We start from the raw sequence: 22,644 nt of genomic DNA on the forward strand, positions 1-22,644 counted from the left end.
CTTTTCATGTGTCAGGATCAATTTTTATACCTATAAATTTGACGGGAGGAAATTGTAGTAGCAAGGGGCACCCATACCTCCTGCGATGCCATGTAGGCGATCGATCCGTACAGCTCTCAATGACGTAGGTCGACCTATCCTTGGTGCAATATCGATTTATACAACCCTTACGACATAAGGTTGGCGGGAGATGATCGAGGGGATGCCGATTGAATTAAAATCAATACTAGTATGATTATATATACCCCTCATAATTTATAATTTTTTTTATTTATTAAGGGATAAAATTGAGGTGTTACATACTATCTAAGTGTAACTATAAATAATATATATATATATATATATATACTATTAAAAATTCAATTCCTCAACGCCATTTTTATGGCATAAAGGGGAAGTAAATGGGCAATTGAGGAATTGGGAGAATTGGAGGATTGCTATGTGCCTTTCAGTTTTATCTTCGTCGTCCATGATGAGATCAATGAGAAGGGGTTTCTTCTGCAGCAGCGCTACGCTCAGGTGGGAAGGTGGGGTTTCCATGGTGCAGGGCGCTTCAAGGGGAATCGGCCTTGAATTCGTAAGCAGAAGATCTCTACCCACTTCACTCGTCTCCTCCCTTTGTTTCGAGTATCGTGGCAGATTATTAGCGTAGATCTTAAGTTTGAATGTACATCCAGGTTCGTCAAAAACTTCTTCTGATTTATTTCTGGTTATGTGTATGTCTAGCTCGGTGGATACAGGAATAAAAGACGGTGTCTTTGATGTGGATAACTGGATATCTGCAAATGGGCAGATTAGTAGTCTGGAAATTTGTGCTTATTTTGGAATGCATATGTGGTCTTGAATTGGACAGACAGTGTCATGCGATGATAAGAGGGAGAAGATATATGTCAGTTAAATTGCTGTGACAACATAAATTTTATCTTTCTTTGAGTTGCGATGATGAGAGGGAGAAGATACACGTCAATAAACTTGCTGAGTCAACATAAGTTTGATCTTTTCTTGAGTGACGTTTCAACAGAGAAATTGATTTGGTTAGAGAGTATGTGTTTGGCAAACAAAGAACCTATTACCAAATAACCACCAGAAATAGAACAGTTTGGGATCCACCAAGAAACGTTTCTGGAAAAAAAAATTGCTTCATTATATTTTGGCATATGAGTCAAACATTATTAATAGGCTGTTATTGATATCAACTTTCCTAGTGCATACTAAATATCCTTCACTTCACTAGTATTCTTCCAAATGTTCAGTGGGTTTTTTATGTTACGTTTAAGAAAGGGGGATATTGTAAAATATAATCCATGCTACCTTAAATGCTTCTGTTTGTTATAGCTTGTATTCAAGTTTATTTATTTGGGCTCTTATGTGGGAAGATAATTTCTACCCCCTTTTATAAGTTCTACATTTGGTTCTGAAATTTTAGTTGTGTGATTATATTGAACACATTCGCCCAAGAACTTTGATGTTTATATTTTGTAGCTCTAGCACTCAAGAAAAGGGGAAAAAGTAAAATATAATCCATGCTACCAAATAAATGCTTCAGTTTGTTATGGCTGGTATTCAAGTTTATTTATTTGGGCTCTTATATGGGAAGGTAACTTTTTCCCCTTTTTATGAATTTGGTTATGGAGTTTTAGGCATGTGATTATAGCGAACACATTCACTCAAGAACTTTGTCATTTATATTTTGTTGCTCTAGTAGTGTGTTTTAATGCTCTTCATGTTCTTTATGATGTTAATACACTAACGAACCTAGGACATGGAGAGGATCCACTGTGATGTAAGAGCTCCTTACATTGGCAAGAAAGAAAATTTGGCTTCGAGTATATTGGAAGTTGATGCTTGGTTAGATGCCTCTGCTGATAGCCAAATTTAGATTCTGTATTGCTGACTCTCCTGTCACAAGTTCTGGATATCTCAAAGGGATGAGGGAAAGGTTTCAATAATAAGCAAGTGTTTCTCTTTGCATTTCTCATGCAATAGCCCTTTCTATATCTGCATGTCCTAGACAATCTTGGATATCATTTTCACTTATCATTGTAGATAATTCATTATAAAATGGGAGGAGCTGAGCTACGAGTCCATTTGTTTATCAATGAAATCAAGACTATGTTCAGTTCCTTACACAATCTTCATTATTAATTGGAATCCATAATTTATTTATTTATTGGCATAGGGGCTTTAGCTGTGCTTTCTGGTCTTGATGCCACATATTAATGTGGTGGCCCAGTGCACAAGGATCCTGCCAGGAAAAGTCCAAGGAGGATAGATGTAAGTAGCTTTGCCCTTGCAAGCAACGAAACTGTCGCAGCTCAAATCCTAGGCACCTGGATCACAAAGGAGAAGAGAAAATAGCCAACATGTGGTGACAAAACTGGCTTCCACCAAAAATGTGAATGAGTTTCAAAACATATTCTTATGATTCATTACTCGTCTCTAGTGAAAAAAAGAAGCTAAGAGACTCATATCAGAATTGCGATACTTGGTGCTTGTTATACCCCCAAATGCTAGCTGGATTGCTATGTTCCATGAGTAAGGTGTTCAAGATATGTTACATCAAATGGATTGAAATGCATGTAATTGAATATTGTTGATTTCCATGCATTTTTTTCAAACTGTCTATAAACTCTTATAGATTGTCATTTCTTTGTCTAGTCAATTAAGGAAGGACAATGTTTTCTGAAGCTCTAGGTGTTATTTATATTGAAGACAGCTTATATGTATATATCCTTTGAAACTTTTTGGTCAGTTCGATGTTGTCGCATGATCCTTGAAGAACTTCTTCAAATGATTGTACTATGATATGCTTGTGGAAACCATTTGAAATCTTATGTGAAGTATGCTTCCAAACAAATAATAGTTATTTGATGGTTATTACATCAATGCAAACTTATTGTTTAATTTTCTGCTTAAATCTCATAGTATAAGGGCATATTAATCATTCTTATGTGGTGCATGTTTAGGTTAGGCAACTATTGGAAAAGAATGATAAAGGACATGTCATTGCAACCTGTCGGAATCCTGATGGAGCAACAGGCCTTCTTGACTTGAAAAAGAAATTTATGGAACGTCTTAATTTATTGCAATTGGATGTAACAAAGGAAAGCACCATAGAGGTACAAGATTCTTTCCAAGATGTTATTCATTCATATATTCTTTGCTCTTAAATATGCTAACTAGTCACTAGAAGCTCAAAAACAATCTATTACTTGGCAATTTGCAAAAAGATGTGGAATTGGCAAAACTATCATTGATCAATTCATCTCTATAGCTAAGTAAACAATTTGACATCAACTATTCTAAGAATGCTTGAAGCATGCGTTTATGTGATATGATTATATCTATGTAGGATGAAGGAAGTAAGAAAGTGAGAAAGGTTCCCTGTTTAGGTCGTTTGCATGCAATAAGCTTCTTCCTGCTTTTTTTTTTCTTAATGGGTTATCTTATTCACCAAAATAAACTTCAATTCTTCCACGGACTCGAACTTCTTATAGTATAAACACGTTGACCTTTGGAGTTTTGACTTAGTTTGTTTAGGTGGGTGTGTTATGGAACAGATAAGAATTAACAGGTTCTAGAAATCATGTCAGGCAATCTGCATAGGACATGGCAAGGTAGGTGTAAAGTACCTGATCATTCTTGATTGTTGTGAGACACTTTTTTAGTTGGCTTAACTTATAAGAGAACCAAAGAATTTACTAGGTCTTCTCGTAATATATTTTTTACCTAATACTTACTGAATCTTGGGATTTGTAAAGCCAAACTACATGTTAGAATGCTTACTCTTGGATGGTTGTTATCAGGGTGATCAAGAAACAAGTTGCTTGGAGTTAAAACATATTATGATCAAAACCCTGCTGTTTACTACACATTTTTCATTTCTGATCTTTTGCTTGCACTCCCGCAATTTCTGTCCTTCTAACTGTTACTTTTGTTAGTCTTTGCTACTCTGTCAATCAATCTCTTTGAACATTATAGGCCATGGCAGGGAGCAGCAACCTCTGTGAGAGAAAGCTATGGCAGTCTGAACCCTGCTGTTTACTACACATTTTTCAATTCTGATCTTTTGCTTGGACTCCAGCAATTTCTGTCCTTCTATGTGTTACTTTTGCTAGTCTTTGCTACTTAAATTGCAACTTGAATGCTACCATTCAATCTGTTTGAAGTTTGAACATTATAGACCATGGCAGGCAGCAGCAACCTCTGTAAGAGAAAGCTATGGCAGTCTGAACCTGCTGATTAATGCGTCTGGCATTCTTTCAATACCAGATGTACTACAACCAGGTTTTGCTTGTAACTACCAGCTATGTGAGCTTGTAACTACCTGCTGATTAATAAAGCTTATGCTTGTGGTTTGATCATTTACTTTCTTGGTCTTGAAATAACTTCATTTAAAGCTACATGAATGATAAATATGACCTCATGTTCCTTGCAATAGTTAATGAACTGATCCTTCTCTGGTGTATGAAACTCATTTCAAATTTTATTTGGCAGAAACAACATTAACTAAAGTAGAAAAGTCATCTCTGCTTCTTGCATATGAAGTTAATGCTATTGGTCCTATTTTAGTGATCAAGGTGGGTTATTCATCTTATAATATGACTTCCTGTTTGTACTCTGTAGCTCTGTTTATAAATTATGTTTCTTAAATCCAGAACTATAAGTCTAACTTCTGCTAGAAACTGTTCTGTTAGCACATGTGGCCACTGTTGAAGGTTGGAGGTGGCTCTGGAACTGAAAGAAAACATGCTGTTGTTGCAAGTTTAAGTGCTAGAGTGGGCTCAATTGGAGATAATGGATTGGGAGGATGGCATTCTTATCGAGCTTCTAAAACAGCATTAAATCAATGTATGCGGCATACTTTCTTACTGCAATGCCAATTATCATTGTCTAACTCCGTGCACTAGATTTTTTTAATGACTTCTTGCCTACTTTGATATCTCATATGAGCTTTAAATACATCTTGTTTCTGAACATGATTGTTTGAGGCTCAAGTTGTATATAATGCTGGGAGATCAACTGTCCTAGTCTTCTTGGTGTGTAATTGTATGATGAATATTAAACATAATTTTTTGTGACAAGAAATAGATTTCTGAAGATGGAAGACATCTGGATATTGGTTTGACATGCCAAAAAAAGATTCCTGATAGTGAGACTCAGTGATAAACAATGTTTCATATCCATTTATTGATCTACCATGGCAAATATACTTGTAGGCTCGTAAAGCTTGTTTGTGCTGAAATTAAGTCTTGAGCAGATCAATCCACTTGATGGAAACCAAGAAACTTTACTTGAAACTTGTATGTATAAATATAAAGTAGAAGCAACACATCGCAAGATCATCATCTTAACCTAAGAAATTTTTAGGCAATATCTTCTCCTGACTTCTCAAGTTATCCTTGTTAAAGGGCCTGCACAGTTTATGAAACTCCTACCAATGCAGAAAAGAAAGCTCAGCCTTACCCCAGCAAACATAGAGGCTATTTTTGTGATCAAAGCTTAGATCACCCAGGTCACAGGGAACCAATCTTACCATACTGCTAAGGAAAAGTGTGTTTTGAATGGTACAGCTACATGAATACAGTTCTCATAGGTTGAGAATGAATTCTCAAGTTATATCTTCTCTTCTAGATTGATTTTCGTTGGTTGTTATTTTAGAACTGGAGTTAAAAGTTACTGCAAATTTCAATGTTAGTAGTGCCAGTATGGCAGAGGTTTTGACTCTCTGGAGTCTTCCTCTTACTGTCTCTTGATATTCGTTCGCCATTTTAGAGGCTTTAGGAGTTTTTGAAGTCCAGAGCCACAGAGATGGAGTGTAATACCAGGAAAACAACATTCTGGCTTAGATTACTATACTATAAAGAAACAGGCAGAAAAGAGGAACAGCCGGTAGGGAGTTCTAACAGGTGCAGTTCTCAATTTACACACAAAGGTGAGAAAGCTTACGTGTGCTCCTGCATTTCTTTGTCATTGACATTTGTTTTAAGAAGTGCCCAATTGAATTTTAGGTTAGTGAGGAAAGGCACAAAGCCCGTTGACCACCTTTCAGACATTGCTATTTTGGGTCGAGAGATAATAAATATACACATCCAATTGCACTGACCAGGGAAGCGCTCGTAGTGACTGAGGTCTTGGTATTTTTTTCAAAAGAATGTCTTTTTGCTCAGATTCTGCAACAATGTTGAAATCTGATCCGGGTAATGTGTGGTTTTGCAATGTTGCAATGCATCCCATTGCACTGATCGGGGAGGCGCTCGTAATGACTGTGGTCTCGGTATTTTTTTTTTTTTTGTCAAACGATATGTCTGTTTGCTCAGATTCTGCTACAATGTTGAAATCTCATCCAGGTAATATGTGGTTTTGCAATGTTGCATTGCATGTATTAGCAAATGCTTTCACATGTATTTTACATCATGGCATCTTTGCATTGAAGCCATATGCATTACTTGCTGGTTGCTTGCTTATTTGTTAGATAACTAAAACCAATGTGTCAATATATGCAGTGACAAAGACTATATCAGTGGAATTTGCTCGGAAGAAAGATCCAATCGTTTGCATCCTGTTGCATCCAGGAACCGTGGACACAGACCTTTCCCGGCCATTCCAAAGAAATGTCCCAAAGGGTAAACTCTTCACAAAAGAGTTCTCCATCCAAAATCTACTGAGCATCATAGACAATGCTAAAAGCAGCGACAACGGGAAGTTTTTCGCATGGGATGGTCAGGAGATTCCCTGGTAGATTGGTCCCCGTTGTAATTAATGATCTCAGTCTCCCTCTAACGAACTTGACATATATCCTTTTTTCTCAATGATCAATTGTTGTATTCAATCTTCCAAGTGTTGCTTACAACTTGTTTCTGTTAGCCGATGACAAGAAATCAATAACTGACTGATTGTGTTCTTGATCATTTATGTTGGAGTTGTTTATTCTCAGAATGTGCACCTGTATAACAAATATATACTTATTACATTTCTCATGTAATGTTTTCATCTTTCATAGAGCAATATTGTTGAGGGATAAAAATCCACTAATGATTATTATGTGATTATTCTCAATATAACTATTTGGTTTCTTCTACTTTGTTGCTACAATCTCATTACAACTGCTGCTCCTAGGTACCAGTTTACAATTGTGTTTTCTGCCAAACAGATCTCCCTCAACAATATTGCTCTGAAAGATGAAAACATTACATGGGAAATGTAATAAGTTTAGGAAGATTTGATGTCACCCTAGCAATTCAAGAAAAGTTTAGGAAGATTTGATGAAAATTTAACAAGTTAAATTCGATCATCAATTCAACTTAAAAATATATTATTTAAAATTTATTCATTCTAAAATCATAAAAAATTTAAAAAATAATATTAGTATCTTAGTATCATGTTTAAAAAAAATTAAATTAATTTGATGAAAATACATTAGTTACACTCGTTCGTAAATTTAACAAAGTTCGACCCGATCCAATTTAAACTGATCCGAATGGATCTGACCTGAATCGTAATGATCCGAATGGATCTATAGCTTGAAACGGTCCGATTCAAAGATATTATTTATCAAACTAATTTTAAGAGAATTATCCCTCGTTAAAAACCAATTACGGGGCACATTTGATAAAAGCCTAAAAGTAGAGGATTTTTATGATAAATTGCCCAATATTACTCCTCTTCTTCTTTTCTATCTATCAAGGCAGGGGTTCTTCCAAACCCTCGACAGATAACGCTCGAGATCGGCCCCCGCGTGCTCCCTCTCTCTCTCTCGCTCTCGCTCCCCGCGATGGCATCGTCTCTGTTGAGTAGAACACTCGCCGTGCTTCGACCGATCCGTTCTTCGGCTTGCGCTGCCCACGATTCGAGAAAGATTTTCAACCCTTTCTCCAAGGTTATTTCTTGCGGCGATTCTTGATCGCCTTGGTCTTCCATCTCTTGTTCTCGGTTCTGGTTGTTCTTGATTCCCGAGTTTTTTTTTGCTCGCAGAGAATAGTGAGTAGTGGCCGCTCCGGCTTGTCATCTCTGGTTAGTCCATCTACTTGGTCCGTCCGGCGCTTTGAATTTGCTTCCACGAGCCTGAGGGCGACTACGTCTGCGATTCATACAGTAGCGCATTGTGAGCCGGTTGTTTCTGCCGATTGGCTTCTTGCTAATCTTAGACAGCCTGATGTTAAGGTGCTTTCCTAACATCAGTTTTTTCCATTTACAATTATGTTTTCTGCCAAACAGTTCTCCTGTACAAAGTTGCTGTCTGAGGACTACGTTCTCGCCAGCACTATCAGTGCCAGTTGAGTGCCGTCTTGGCACCAGCGCCAACGAGCTGTGCCATGCCAAACTGTTTTCCCGCAAATATTTGCTGTTTTAGAGGGCTGCTTTCTTGGCATCAGACAGTGCGGCTTGGCACTGTGCCAAGCTGCACAACCAGTTATTTTTAAGGACTCCATTCTTGTTAGCGTAACCAGTGCCAGCTGAGTGCCTCCCCAATGCCGAGCTGCACAACCATTTATTTTTAAGGACTCCATTCTTGTTGGCACAACCAGTGCCAGCTGAGTGCCTACTTGGCATCACAGCTTTGCTGTGCCAAGCAGCTTTCCAATAAATAGTTGCTGCTTGTAAGGACCACTCTTGGTAGCACAAACAGTGCTGCCCAGCTGCCGGAACAGTGTTTCTGATGAGCTGTGCCATGCTGAAACTCGGCAAAGCTCATCAAATGAGAACCTCAAGTAATTTCTAACTGATTTTCCATCAGTCAACATCGATTCCAATTCAAATGCAAGTATTCTCTCAGAATAGCAAATACAAGTTAAAACACAATCTTCTAGATGCCTTTAAAGTAAGGTAAACATAACCCCAACTAGGCCAAACAATTCTTTGGTTCACCTCTGTTATCGTAAGTAGACTAAAGTAAACTATAGTGAAAACTTGACTCCATTAATATGCTTTCATTATCTCTACTCAATAATCAATTTGTAGAAGAGCTTTGCTTTATATCTTGGTTTCTGTCCCATGATAGTTTTTCCTTACATGGATGTTCGTTATCATAATTCTTTCTTGCTTGCTTTTATTTGGGTATTCCTTTTTGTGTTGTATGTTGAGATCACTGGGCAATTTATCAACCCAGAGTCTGCTAACCATTATTGCCTTATCCATGTGGAAATTTGAGGCGCTATACTGCCAAAAAACTATTTAATCTCGCACATGAGCCTCTTGATATTTTTCTTGATGAGAACTACATTGTTTATATGGCAAACTGATTGGCAGCCATTATTAGTAAGTCTTTTTCCCATGTATTTTATTATCTCTTGACTTGGTTTGTGTTTACTGAGATTTACAAGTGATAATCAAGTTTTAATGTTACAATAACATACACAGCTCTGCTTTCTTATCAATCAACATGTCTCTGTCAACCAGGTCTTCTTATTGTCATCAGCTTCAGTTTAATTAATAAGCATATGTATTTAGTGTACATAATTTTATGTGTAAGTAAATACGTATGGCTACTCATGTTAATACGTATTTGCAATTTATGCTATTTGATCTGATCTTTGTTTGGTTGTCATGTTTTTTATTTCCAGATACTAGATGCCTCTTGGTACATGCCTGATGAGCAAAGGAATCCTTTCCAAGAATATCAGGTTTGTTTATGGTTAGCGATTTTTTCTCTTCTCGGCTCTGTTTAACAGTCTATATATTGTTATCGCTTCTTATAATAAGCTTGATCATGGTTAAGCCCTTGTAGTGCCCGAGGATAAGTATAAATCTGACGTATGAAGCAACATAAAACTTGTTTGTAGTGGTCGTATTACTCATATAGTTGCATGATAATTGGTTTTCAACTTTCTATTTCTGGAGCATGAAATAATTGATTAAAAATTGCTATTGTTCTTAGTTCTTTTACATTTGGATTTTTGGTTTTTTACATATTGGTTTATTTGATTCTATGGCCAGCAGTCAACTTTTATTTTTCGTTGCTGTGATGTTGCACTGTTTGATATATATGATGAATGTGTTTGGTGTTCATGCATCCTTTTTAATCTTAGTGCTAATGTCTATCAAAGAACCTGTTAGATTGATAGCATTGGTTTTTTTCTCGTACAAATTTATATCAATGATATATAGTATTTAAGCCAATATACTACTTTGACTGGGTGTGACTATTAATATTTGCCATAAACTGTTTTTTTTTTTTGTTTAGGATATTAGGAGTTCCTAACAATATTTCATACCTCATCAGCCCATACATGATATTTTTTTAAGCAGATACTTTGCATCTGTTTCCTTCACTTGTATCTATCAGATCTGGGATGTCTCGATCTAAATTTAGGCAAAATGCATATGGGACCTCATGGCCCTTATGCGGTATAACCATTGTCTGCGAAGCAGTACAGCCAGCTGAGCACTGCAACTGGCTGAAAAATTATAAGCATGATGCCCAGATGGACACACTTTGTAATATCGGTCAACTGCCATGTAAACTCATTAAATTCTGCTTTTTTCTACAACCCCCTAAGTTAACAGGGAATCAAAATGGGTTTTTTTTTTTCTTCTGATTATTGGATTGAAGATAATGTAATAATCAAGGTCTCGAAGCTCAGCTGTACCAATTGGTACAGACCAGTGTTTACCAATCCTATCAAGTATCAAGTGCCATTGTCAAAACACATAGCTTGGTACCATTTTATTGCTATTCATTTTTTGTTATTTTATTCATGATATCATGTGGTATAAGTAATTGTATTGCATGGTATACCTGTCCATACTGGTCTGGTAGTTACCTAAACTTGTATCAGGCTGAGATTTAAATCCTTGTTAGCTATGGTTTAAAGGATTGTATTGTCTATAAATTAGGGGTTGTGGGTGAATAAGGTTAAAGTTATCATGGAAAATTATTAAGGTTCAGTCAGTATAAGTGCCAGTTGTTTTTAGTGTCAATGGTCCATTCATCCTGTTGGCAATGTGATCTTCTTCAGCTTCTCTATACAAGCTTGGAGTATATTTCTGTGCCTTATTTGTTTACTTTCAGGGTTTTTTAGTATTATAATTTTTTCATCTTTTCTTTTTCAGATGGCTCATATACCTGGTGCATTGTTTTTCGATGTTGATGGAATATCAGACAGAACATCTAATGTAAGATGAAATTTCCTGATTTTTACATTGATTTTCTTGTGGTTTAGATTTGGTAAGTGCTTGTTTTGGGCAAATACTGAAAATTAGTCCTTGCAAATTATACATGCACACGAGTAATTTCTCTTGGTAACACAAATCCTGCCCGTGCAACTGCCCCTAGCTTTTCCTTCTGTGGATTATGGTAATACTTGCATGCTTATAAACATAGGTGAATACAAGTGCATATTTTCTTGTTTGTTGTTGTGATCTTGACCAAAGGTTTTCTTTTCCCGAACTTCTTGTATGTTATAATCATATATGTAGATGTGTATATCCACAAATATGATCAATATAATGTTTAATATATATTTGTCCACGTATACGTGTATGTCAGATATGTATATATGTTATGTGGATATATGAACTAAGAACACTTTTTTTATAGTGTTTACATCCTTTAGATCAAAACCACAAGTTTTATCTAATTATCAGCGTGCTATTGGTCCTTACAGTAGGTAGCAGATGTTTTGGCATTAAACAGTAATTCTGCACTGGCTTTCCACCATTATACATGAATGATAAAAGACAATAAGTGGGATAGTGACTATAGTGTAGACCATAAAGAGGCCATACTTAAACCAAGAAAGGACATATTCACAACGGAAATCATGGACAGAGCAGTGGAAATAAGCAGGAAGAAAAGTGACAAGAAAAAGAGAAACACGACTCCTTTGATATATGTGACTGAGGTCAAATTAAATGGACCTTATCAAATGTAATCTAAGAGAGCTTCTCCATGACCTTTTAGTAATAGATTTCCATTTGAGGCATATTTTACAGTTTTGGACAGATCTTAGCTGACCTGCTTTCATCCTATGTTTCAGTAGAACTGTCCAGAAAGTGACTTAAAAATGTGAAATGGCTGTTTCGTATACATGGAACACCCAGTTGCTCTACATGTGTAATTGTAAGGGAAACTTTCATACATATTCCTTGAGAGTAGGGAATGATGAATATACCTTGAAGCAGGAAAATTTTTGAAATAAGACATATGTATGATGATTTGAAATGGGACGGATAAAATTTAACCAAATCAATCAACCGAACCTAATCCTTGGAATTGTCCTTGGTTAGGTTGGACATGTACTATTTTATGCAGGTTCTCTTTTTAGAAAGGGCATTTTGGTCACTCTGACAACTAATGACTTGTTTCTAACAGCCTATCCATATTATTTAACATCAGGTATATATTTGTTAATGTTGAAATTTGGGAGGATATATATGTGAAACCAACTTGATGGATGTTTTTGTTGTTCTTTAATTATTGAGGGATAAGTATGAAAATTTCCTAAATGTAATGGATATGTCAGGATGGTGGTGATCTCAGGCAAATCTTGGTGTATCAATGGCTACTGTAGGATCCAGATTTATTTTAATTCAATCGTATGGAAGAAATATTCTGTAACAAGATATCTTTTTTAAATTATCAAGATTTAATGTCCTTATGATGAAAAGTTCTTATATTATCTCTTCCCTGTTTAATTGCAGCTAGCAGTTATCTTACAGTGTTTCATTTTGATCATTCTTTTGATCCTTTCTCCACCTTTTAACTTTCATCAGTAAATTAACCTGTATTTTCTTGATAATAACTTGTAAACAAATTATTCATTTCCAGTTCATCCAGTTCCATTTTCTTTCATTTGGGAGCTCGTGTTTCTTATAGCCAACTCTAGCTTCATAATTTTGGTACTGGTAATTTTTAAAAAAGAACATGACTTTTGCTATAAACTTATCATTCTCTTTTAATTATTTTGGATTGCCCACGAAATATCTGTTTCGTAATAGATAGATATAAAATGGCTTCTGATCGGTTCCAGATTAAAGAATAATCCATTTTATCATAAAGTTGGACATAAGCAATTAAAGAAAGATAAAGTTGCAATGATTATATATACTAATGACAATGAACTTTTAATATCTTTTTCATCGTTTCGCAACATGATCTGTAAAAGAAGGTAAAGATTATGCTATACCCATCTATATAGTGCATCTTTTCAGTTGTCCTGAGTCAAATGTTTGGTTCAGTAGATATCACTTGTTTTTTTCCTCCATTGATTAGTACTTATAACATGGATAGCAACTAACACTAGTAATATGAATCAGTTGCCACATATGTTGCCATCAGAAGAAGCTTTTGCTGCTGCAGTTTCTGCACTTGGGATTTATAATACAGATGGGGTGGTTGTTTATGATGGAAAGGGAATATTCAGTGCTGCTCGTGTGTGGTGGTAAGATATATATTAACATGGAAATTAGTTTGTGTTTGTTTTGGATAAAATAGTTTTATCTAAAGCTGATAAGCAAGAGGATGTTTATACTATTGGGTAAGTATCATATTGCAGAACTTTGATAAATTATGCAATTGTATTTGAAATATTTACTCAACTTTATTAGTTATTTATAAATTTTACAAATATTTGTTTGTGAAGATAATTATTGCAAAATAAGTTTCGTGTTTTATATTAAACAAATAGATTACATGAGATTCGGCCATATGGTGGTGCTCAAGGTTTTTAGAATTCAGGAATGGAAATAGGATTAGTCATATGAAAATTTTCTGGGATCAGATTTCGTCAGTGGGATCAGATGATATGGATCAGTTGGTCAGGCTTCAACAATTTTTATAATTATTTTGTTCAACTTTTGTACTAACTGATTAATTTATGATTGAGAAGTTAAGCAAACAAATAACAGAAAAAAGAATGATGCTTGTAGATTTACTGGTTCTCGTGTTATTGGCCCAAAAGTAGATATTCATCTAAAACTGAGAGAATAATAGTTTAAGTTTAAATAGTTATTTAGTAATATGTAATTAATATTTTTGGGTCAATAGCATCTACCAACTGGGAAACTTCTAATATTAACTTATTGATCAACTTATTCTTCTCTTTTTCTGAGCCAAGTTATATTTACAGATTTATAACATTGACTGCAGGATGTTCAGAGTTTTTGGACATGATAAGGTTTGGGTGCTGGATGGAGGCTTGCCGCAGTGGCGTGCTTCCGGATATGATGTCGAGTCCAGTGCCTCTGGAGATGCAATTTTAAAAGCTAGTGCAGCTAGTGAAGTAATTGAAAAGGTTTATCATGGAAAGGTGGTATGTTTACTAATCTAAGCCTTTTAAAGAATATTATTAGTCAATTTGTTGGTTTTCATATTTATATTTGTTTCTAAATTATAATTGTCTGTTGCAATGTTTTGTTTGCTTTGTGGACCGCATATTGTCTCCATTATCTCAAGCTTGTTCATAATTTCTTTGTTGTTCCCTATGTGCCATGTTGATTTGGCCTTTTAAATCCGCTTGATTATTTGGACAATGATTTAGTGTTGATGTTTAAACTTCGCAATTTGTGAATCAGTTTAGTCATAAATCATTTAATCACTTATAATACAAAAGCAAATGAATTTGTGTGTTTGTCTGGGTGTGGGAGGGAAACATTATCAAAATGGAGGCTAGAGGTTAATAAATTTATCTTGTACATTTCTCTGAGTTCTCCATATTTGCATCTTCATTCATGGAAGCTATATCTGCATGTTGGTTCTTTATGTTTTATATAATAGCAAAAAGGAAAAGATAATCTGTTAAAAAAAAGACAAATGAAGTTAAGGAATTTTTCCTATTACTAGTGATTTTGGTCTTAAAACTGACTAATTCACAAAATCTTCAGAACAAGTCATATTTTGTGAAATGTTTATCTTTATCTGCTAATGACAACAGTCAAATGCCTAACATTTGTTCCTGTGCCAAAATATGAGAATGTTTGATATTAGCTATTTATTTTAACCAAGTGTCTCGTTTTGATACGGAATTGTGATAATGTACAACTCTAAGTTATCCTATGCAGGTTGGATCTTCAACATTTGAAGCAAAGTTTCAGCCTCATCTTGTATGGAAGCTTGAACAGGTAAGTACTATTTGTTTCCACTACATATTTTTCAAACTACGTAAATTGCATCCAGACACTTGCTCTGCTAGGAAATTGTCATCCAACAGAAGAATGAATAGACAGATATAAGTGCCTGTTCATGCACATACAATGTAATTTGACATACAATGTTACATGGAATCTGCAAAGGATCAATATACACAACCTAATCTTTGCAAACAGAGACTATTCCTGGCTTTAAAGAAAAGCTAATAAAACTAATGATAAAACTACTAATTATAACAGGATAATCATGTGCTCCCAGATTGGATGTCTTAAAGCAAAAAACAAAAAAATAATATGCAGTACAATTGTTGACCAAACTAATGGATCGAGGAATAGAAGGAGAGATGAAATGGGGTCCTATGGGAGTTAATGCTAAGTTTCAGAAAATTAATGGATTGGAGTGTATTTGATTCTTGACTTCCCCCTCCATCTTCTTTGTTTACAACATTTATTTATTCCTTATAACTGCTCTTCACTTTTTTTGTTGTGAGAGATTTGCATCTGTCCTATGATAATCTTCATGGTTTCTCTCTCTGTGTACATCATCTGTTGTTTGTACAATTCCCTGCTACTGGGCCACTTTACCCTTTCGTTGTGCCTCCATTTGCTGCTCCATATAGTTTTATCTGTCTGCTCTGACCCAATGATATTTCTGTATCCTGCTGCCAGCCATGTCTTGTCTGCTCCATTCCTTGGTTCCAACCATTTATAGTGGTCTCAACTTAACTGTTAGGCTTGCACTCAAGCCCATTTGTAAATTAATTATTTCAGATAATCGTTTCCCTTTCTAGTGATTTGAGTTAGCTTGTAGGCTTAGACTCAGACGTAATTTTTGTAAGTTGGTGTCGACTGTTATGTTCTGATAGGATATACTTTTGAAGTTTCCTAGTTGGTGGCTGATATGTGATCTCATTCTAGGAAAAAAGCCTTTTCTATAATTTAATCCCATGCAGATGTGAGGAAACTGAGATTGTAACTATGCTTATATTCTTTACTGCTTAAATGTTGGAATGTTTTATTGTTAGATTTGGATGGGATTCTTTTCAAGGGCATGCTACACTTGATTCATGGCTTCTTTGAGAACATGTTGAACACATTAGATGGACAAATCTAATTCATCTTGACAAGTTATTGTGGCTGAAACAAGGAACATTGCTTCGGGGTACCAAACTCGTCTAGGTCTTTGGTCGGACCATTACGTAATGGTGTGACTTGAAGAGGAAGGAGGAGAAGAGGAAGGAACAAATGGCAGTGGAGGAAGAGAAGGAAGGTGGAAGGAAGAAGAGGAGGCAGCGGAGAAAGCAGAAAAGGAAGAGACAGGAAGAAGAGGAGGTGGTGGAGGAATAGGAGGAAAAAGGTAGAGGAAGGAGTGGAGGCAATGGAGGAAGAGGAGAAGAGACACGTACTGAGTAGGCAGTGGCTTTGCATTGGGTGGTGTGCAGTGGAGGTTCTCGCGATGCGATGTGTTTTTTTTCATATGGCTAGACCACCAGACTACTTGTAATGGGAGAGGTCCACATACCAGCTCACTGCAGACTGGTACATGCAATTCGTTTCATACTGCTTTGGAGAAACGGTATTCCTTGGGCTGAAAAGTGCTATGGCTGGATTAGGACTTAACAACTATATAAGTTAGATTAAATAATTTTGTTAACTAGTATAGTTTAGGCTTTTCTTTAGGCATTAATTTCAGATTGTTTGTATCTTCCTGGGAATAAGTTTTACTATTTTCCAAACTTTCGGACTTTCAGATGTACTTGTTGCAAATATTATAACATAAGAGTGTAGTCCATGTTTTGTCCAAGTTATAATTGACTCTGGCTGTCTTGGAGGAACCTATTAAAATAATTAGGTGCTTTGTAGTATTCAGAACCCAAATGCTGGTGTTTATTACCCTTCTGTCCTCGTACAGTTTTCATTGGTATCGATGCTTCTATCTTTAGCTTAAGTTCTAATGTATATGGAAAAGTTTGTGAAGATTTCTCTTTTTCTTTGTGGGCTGGACAATAGTTCTTTCTGTACATTGTTGTTGGTAATGGCCTTTAGCACAAAGCAAATGTAATTACTTGTTTCAGGTTAAGCAAAACATAGAAGGACAAGCATATCAGCATATAGATGCACGTTCAAAGGCGAGGTAACTTCTTAATATATTGTCTTGTTTAAGTCATAATATTTCAATATAATTGCTTTTAGCTTAATACTTTGACATGCTGTAAATCATCCTTGATTTTCTTTTGACACATTATACTCTAGTCCTTCCTTTGAACGTTGGATCATAAATTTTGATTTATTGTCAGATTGGCCAGAGGACTTTCTGGAAATCTACAGCCCTATGATGTATTTGTGATTTCTGTAAGAAATTTAGATATATATTTTTTTTGGTTGAAATTTTTTGATTCAACTATGTTCAACTTTTCATTATCCTATCAAATTAATGCTCCAATCAAATAAACATGAAATCATTGAATTCAGTTACATTGAACCTAACTTGCTTATATGTCTGTGCCCATTGCACACGTATTGGACATCATTGACATTCTGCTCTAATCTTATTTCTTTTGTTATCTATAGTTGGAATCTACAATTCTTTATTCTGAAAAATTATAAAGGACTTGATCTTATTAAGATGTTGAAGACCTGATGCCCAATAGGATGTTTATTCGCAAGCCAAGAACCAATATCAAATCCATGAACTACCAACGAAACCTACTCCTTAAACGTTTGTCAAATCATCGGATGCAAGTGTTGGAAATTGAAGATGATCAGCAGTCTTATGGGTCAATCAGAACAACCTGGAAGACAACAAAGATGAGAGACTTTGTGACATTTTTTGAGAGTGGGTCTCATACATGGAGATTATTTCCTTCTAATTATAATATTTTGTGCCTTCAGATCCCCACTATAATACTGTCCCTCATTTTTCCTTGACCTGTTTCTTCTCAGAGTGGTACATAAAGCTTTTGATCAAAATATAAACCACCACATACTGAGAAGTGATTTAATAAAAAAGATGTCTTGAATGCATGCCAGATTTGACGGTGCAGCTCCTGAGCCACGGAAGGGAATCAGAGCTGGTCATGTTCCTGGCAGCAAATGCATTCCTTTTGGCCAGGTAGGAATTTATAAGTTTCACTTTTTTGTCGTTTACTATGTTTTCTTTCTTATGGGTTGACATGATATCTTCACCAGTTCCATCACCTCTTGTTACAGAACTGGAATTATATTTTAAATAAGCATTTATTTTGATGCAAATGATTGGCCTTAGACCCGAGACAAGTTTTTCTGTTGAGGCACAGATTCCTCATTCATCTTATAATTATTCATTTTAACCGTCTGGATACTTGTGTTCCCCAACTGGGTATGATGGTTGATAAAACCTTATCATAATACATTTTACTGATTTATGGACCCTAACCATTTTTACACCAGAGTTCTGTGTGATCTAAAAATTTATTTGTTACATGAAGGCATGCCGCCAAAAGACTTTGGCATTTGTTAAGAGCAAAGCCTACACCTTGTTTTAACTAGGAACTGTATTACAACAAATGGGGTCCTTGCCAAGCTTTAAACTATTTTCTTTTTGACTGACCTCTGCAGAAATTCAATAATAAATCTTTTACTGTGGGATTTCAATGAGACAATGTACCTTTTCTGCAGATGCTGGATAGCTCACAAATGCTCTTGCCTGCAAATGAACTTACCAAAAGATTCGAGGAAGCAGGTAAGTTTTAATATTTTCATGTAAATATCCAAATGTAAATCTTGCATATGGTAATTTATCAGGGTCACTTGTACTTCTCTAGTCAACAATGATCTTGGAAAAAAAAAACTTTGCACCTTTTGTAAGATAGAGAATTGCTTCCTCGCTGCACTGGGAAGTCATATCTTTCTTTTATCCTTGCAGGAATCACAATGGACCGACCTGTGGTTGCCTCCTGCGGTACTGGTGTGACTGCTTGCATACTTGCTTTAGTAAGTTACTTCATTTCAGTTAAAAAATGATTATCTACAAAATTTGACATTGGCATAGTGATAATCAATCAAATTCATGGAATTTTAGGGTTTGCATCGGCTTGGGAAGACTGATGTTGCAGTCTACGATGGATCCTGGACTGAGTGGGGATCACAACCTGACACCCCTGTCACCACTGCTTGAATTCTTAGATGTTTCGATGGAACCATCTATCATTCTGATAGCAGATCATGAGAGGGAGGACATGCTTATTTATTTGTACATGAGATCATTGCGAAAATTTTGAACACACGTTATTGGTAATAAAGCAATGTCCTATAGTTATTAAATAGTACCTATAATCCTCAAATGGAGGATGAATCGATAAATCAGCATCACCTCTGGTAGGTAAGAACCCCATGTTTCATCTTAACAAATGTCTGCTGTTGTTCATCTTGACAACTCGGGATGTATGCATTACTCCGTTACTGTTTCTTTTTAAGCTGTCATTGATGCACCTTCTCTGAACAGGCTGGATATTTTAGGGTTTTGTAGTTGAATTCTGTTTGATGACATGCTTTTCAGAGTAAATCATGGCCATAATTGATGTGGTAGAAACAAAGTCCAGATGAAGTTTCCTTTGTATCCTCCTGAAGTCCATGTTAATGTCAACACACACAAACGATAATGTTTGACAATTTGACAGAGAGTTGACCTACAGAAATGAAGAGCTCGACGACCAGTAAAATTGCGATCTTTCCGCTTGACTTTATATATATTATATATATATTAGTTGATATTAATAATATTTAAAAATTTAATCATGATGGTATTGAATAAATTTTATAAAAATATTCAGACCATCAAACTGATACGTATTGTCACCAGTAATCAACTTAATTTTTTGGAATGGACATCAGCCAAAGAATCACGTATGGAGCATTGTAATATCTGGAAGAACACAAAATTTATATAAGTTATATATTCTATTATTTATAATAAGACAACAACGAGATCGCGTGGCCTAATGGATAAGGCGCTCGCCTCCGGAGCGGGAGATTGTGGGTTCGAGTCCCATCGCGATCGCATATCTTGTTTTTCTTATTGATTTTTCCCTAATAATATCAGGAAATATTTTAGATAATTTACATTATAATCCTAAAAGCCGCCACTTTCCACGTCAACAACCAGTGGCCCACCTACACCATCTGGCCCCGGCGACACCTGGGAGCTCCACGTCGACCCCGAAATTATCAGCGACAGCTGGACGCGGAGTTGCCGTAGAGTAGCGGCCTGACTTGACTACGCGAAGTCACCGATGGACTTTTTGAGGCCACGTGTTGAAGTCAAGATCGCACTTCTTCTTGTAGATCCCGTCGGTGATCCTATTTGTACCTGCTCGTTTGAGATGACCATATGAGCTTGTTTGACCTCTTTGCAGCCTCTCATCTCAATGGCTCCATCAACCATTCTCCCCTTCCTCCTCTTCACTCTCCTACTCACCCTCTCCCGTGCCGCCAGGTTCGAGATCGTCAACGGGTGCCCTTTCACCGTCTGGGCTGCAGCCATCCCCGGTGGCGGCCTCCAGCTTGACCAAGGCCAGACCTGGGTCATCGATGTCATCGATGTGAACAACAACGGGACGTCGTTCATAGGCCGCATCTGGGCTCGCACCGGCTGCTCCTTCGACGGCAGCGGCCGTGGAAGGTGCCAGACCGGGGATTGCGGCGGCGTCTTGGACTGCAAGGCGTCCGGCAGCCCACCCAACACCCTCGCGGAGTTCGCGGTCGGCCAGTTCAACAACATCGACTTCTTCGACATCTCCCTCGTTGACGGCTTCAACGTGCCCATGGAGTTCGGTAGCTGCAGGGCGATCCGGTGCTCGGCGGACATCAATGGGCGGTGCCCCGCCGAGCTGAGGACCCCGGGCGGCTGCAACAATCCATGCATGGTGTTCAAGACGGACGAGTACTGCTGCACCTCCGGCAGCTGCGGGCCAACCAATTACTCCATGTTCTTCAAGAGCAACTGCCCCGACGCCTACAGCTACCCGAAGGACGACGCCACCTCGACCTTCACTTGCCCCGGTAACGGCGACTACAAGGTCATTTTCTGCCCCTCCGTCTCGTCGTTGCCGGACGATGGGTACCCCACGAGGTTCGGCCGGATCGCTGTGAGTTTTGTGATCCCAAAGACTTCAAAGACGTAACAGGTTTCGTGCCTCGGATTTGTGTGCTGGATTTGAGCGCTGCCGTGGGGAAAGGGAAGATGCAGACTTTTTTGGTACACTACCAAATCGTCCAAGTTTGACTTTGACTTTGCGACTCCTTCCTAATGTCTTTGATGAAAGTGAAGAAGAGAAAAAAAACATGTTTGAGCAACAGAAAATTGTGAAATGAGACAGAAGAAATGAGAAATAGAGAAGCACTGAAAAAAGTACCACCTAAATGATATACTAAAAGAAAAATCTTTTGATCATCAATAAGTAATAAAACTTATATTAATTTAATATATTTAATTAAAAAAACTCATCTGAAAAACATTTATGTACATAATTTTATTTTTAAATATTTAAAGAGGATATTTTCATAACTGAATAATCTTACCTTTAAATGTATTCATGACACTGTCTCTTATATTAGCAGAACTCCATTCCATGGGAAACTAGACAAAGGAAGGTATAGGTCTTCCTGCCACACTTGAGTTTTCTCAGACTCCAAAAACATTTGAAGCATCGGTACAAATTTACTGTTCTTGCCTGGAAATCTAGATTATTTTGATGGCACCAAGTGAGTGAGCTGAGGTTACTGATCATGACAAAGCAATCTGATGTCTGTTGGGGAACCTTCACGCCGTGGCTGAGGTGTCGGCACGACTCGGTCCAGCCTCAGATAAGCAAGATTATTCACGTAGATGCTTGGGCTATGTTGACGTTGAGTCGGGTCGACGTTCAAGCGTTGCCTCCGGGCGAGCGGTTCTCTCTCGGCAAGTGGTTGCTGCTTCGTTGCCCATTCTTACACGATGATCAAAGTCGATAGGGGGATTTCCCAACTCGATTCCTCCGAAGCTCAAGTCAGGATTGTGGAGTTGGAGAGGATCCCCTGGTGGTGATTAGGGGATGAGCATTTATACTTGTATGCGGGGAACGATAGTACCTTGTACATTAATGATCGTCGACCCCTTAAGCGGTCAAGCCACGCCTCTATGCTTGATGGCGCCGTGGTGATCATCCTCGTCCCGACCATTCCGAGGTAGTTCTGTACTCGACAATATTGTTTCGATTGACGTGTGTGGATTGTCCTCCAACAGTATCGTCTTGATTATCTCGAGGCGGCTTTATACTCGATGGCGTCGCTTATGCAATCCTATGTAAGCTGGGAGAGAGGGCGTTTTCTGTTACCGACGTGATCTATTATAGTTAGGGTACACTGCCAAATGGCATGCTGTCAAATTGTGTCTTATCAGATGCCATCACAGATATCTGAGACCATAAATCTTTGTTGTGTCGAAGCCTGTAACTCTTTCAGCGCTGAGGGAATCCAAATTAATTTGATGCCATCGAGTGACATGAGTTGAGGCCATAGATCATGACAACAAGCAGGTTG

General features: G+C 37.2%; 3 protein-coding genes and 1 non-coding gene across 8 annotated transcripts; all 4 read left to right on the top strand.

Moving 5' to 3' along the window:
• Positions 1–393: 393 nt before the first annotated feature.
• LOC135623667 (uncharacterized) lies at positions 394–6,911 on the top strand. The gene is made up of 6 exons (XM_065126899.1): positions 394–577; positions 2,967–3,119; positions 4,194–4,287; positions 4,498–4,580; positions 4,698–4,851; positions 6,507–6,911. Exons 1-6 carry the CDS (start codon positions 440–442, stop codon positions 6,740–6,742), a joined length of 858 nt encoding a protein of 285 aa, XP_064982971.1. The 5' UTR covers positions 394–439; the 3' UTR covers positions 6,743–6,911.
• Positions 6,912–7,675: 764 nt separating this feature from the next.
• Positions 7,676–19,567, top strand: LOC103999085 (thiosulfate/3-mercaptopyruvate sulfurtransferase 1, mitochondrial). 5 transcript variants are annotated; one of them, XM_065126901.1, is made up of 13 exons: positions 7,676–7,879; positions 7,975–8,163; positions 9,564–9,623; positions 11,053–11,115; positions 13,258–13,382; positions 14,090–14,249; positions 15,001–15,060; positions 17,163–17,221; positions 17,739–17,923; positions 18,118–18,199; positions 18,745–18,808; positions 18,992–19,059; positions 19,148–19,567. In XM_065126901.1, the coding sequence occupies exons 1-12, from the start codon at positions 7,775–7,777 to the stop codon at positions 19,037–19,039; spliced, it is 1,200 nt and encodes a 399-aa protein (XP_064982973.1). In that variant the 5' UTR covers positions 7,676–7,774; the 3' UTR covers positions 19,040–19,059; positions 19,148–19,567. The 5 variants fall into 5 exon arrangements, with proteins under 5 accessions (XP_064982973.1, XP_064982972.1, XP_064982974.1 ...); XM_065126900.1 differs by having other exon boundaries at positions 7,678–7,879; positions 14,090–14,252; XM_009420740.3 differs by lacking the exon at positions 17,739–17,923 and having other exon boundaries at positions 7,679–7,879.
• Positions 19,568–20,052: 485 nt separating this feature from the next.
• On the top strand, positions 20,053–20,125 carry TRNAR-CCG (transfer RNA arginine (anticodon CCG)). Its single transcript has one exon. It is a non-coding gene; the product is annotated as a tRNA-Arg (tRNA).
• A 315-nt stretch (positions 20,126–20,440) lies between these two features.
• Positions 20,441–21,468, top strand: LOC135621917 (protein P21-like). Its single transcript, XM_065123543.1, has one exon. The coding sequence runs from the start codon at positions 20,493–20,495 to the stop codon at positions 21,246–21,248; it is 756 nt and encodes a 251-aa protein (XP_064979615.1). The 5' UTR covers positions 20,441–20,492; the 3' UTR covers positions 21,249–21,468.
• Positions 21,469–22,644: the final 1,176 nt, after the last annotated feature.

Source organism: Musa acuminata, chromosome BXJ2-9 (genome assembly GCF_036884655.1).
Source record: "Musa acuminata AAA Group cultivar baxijiao chromosome BXJ2-9, Cavendish_Baxijiao_AAA, whole genome shotgun sequence".
Lineage (NCBI taxonomy): Eukaryota > Viridiplantae > Streptophyta > Magnoliopsida > Zingiberales > Musaceae > Musa > Musa acuminata.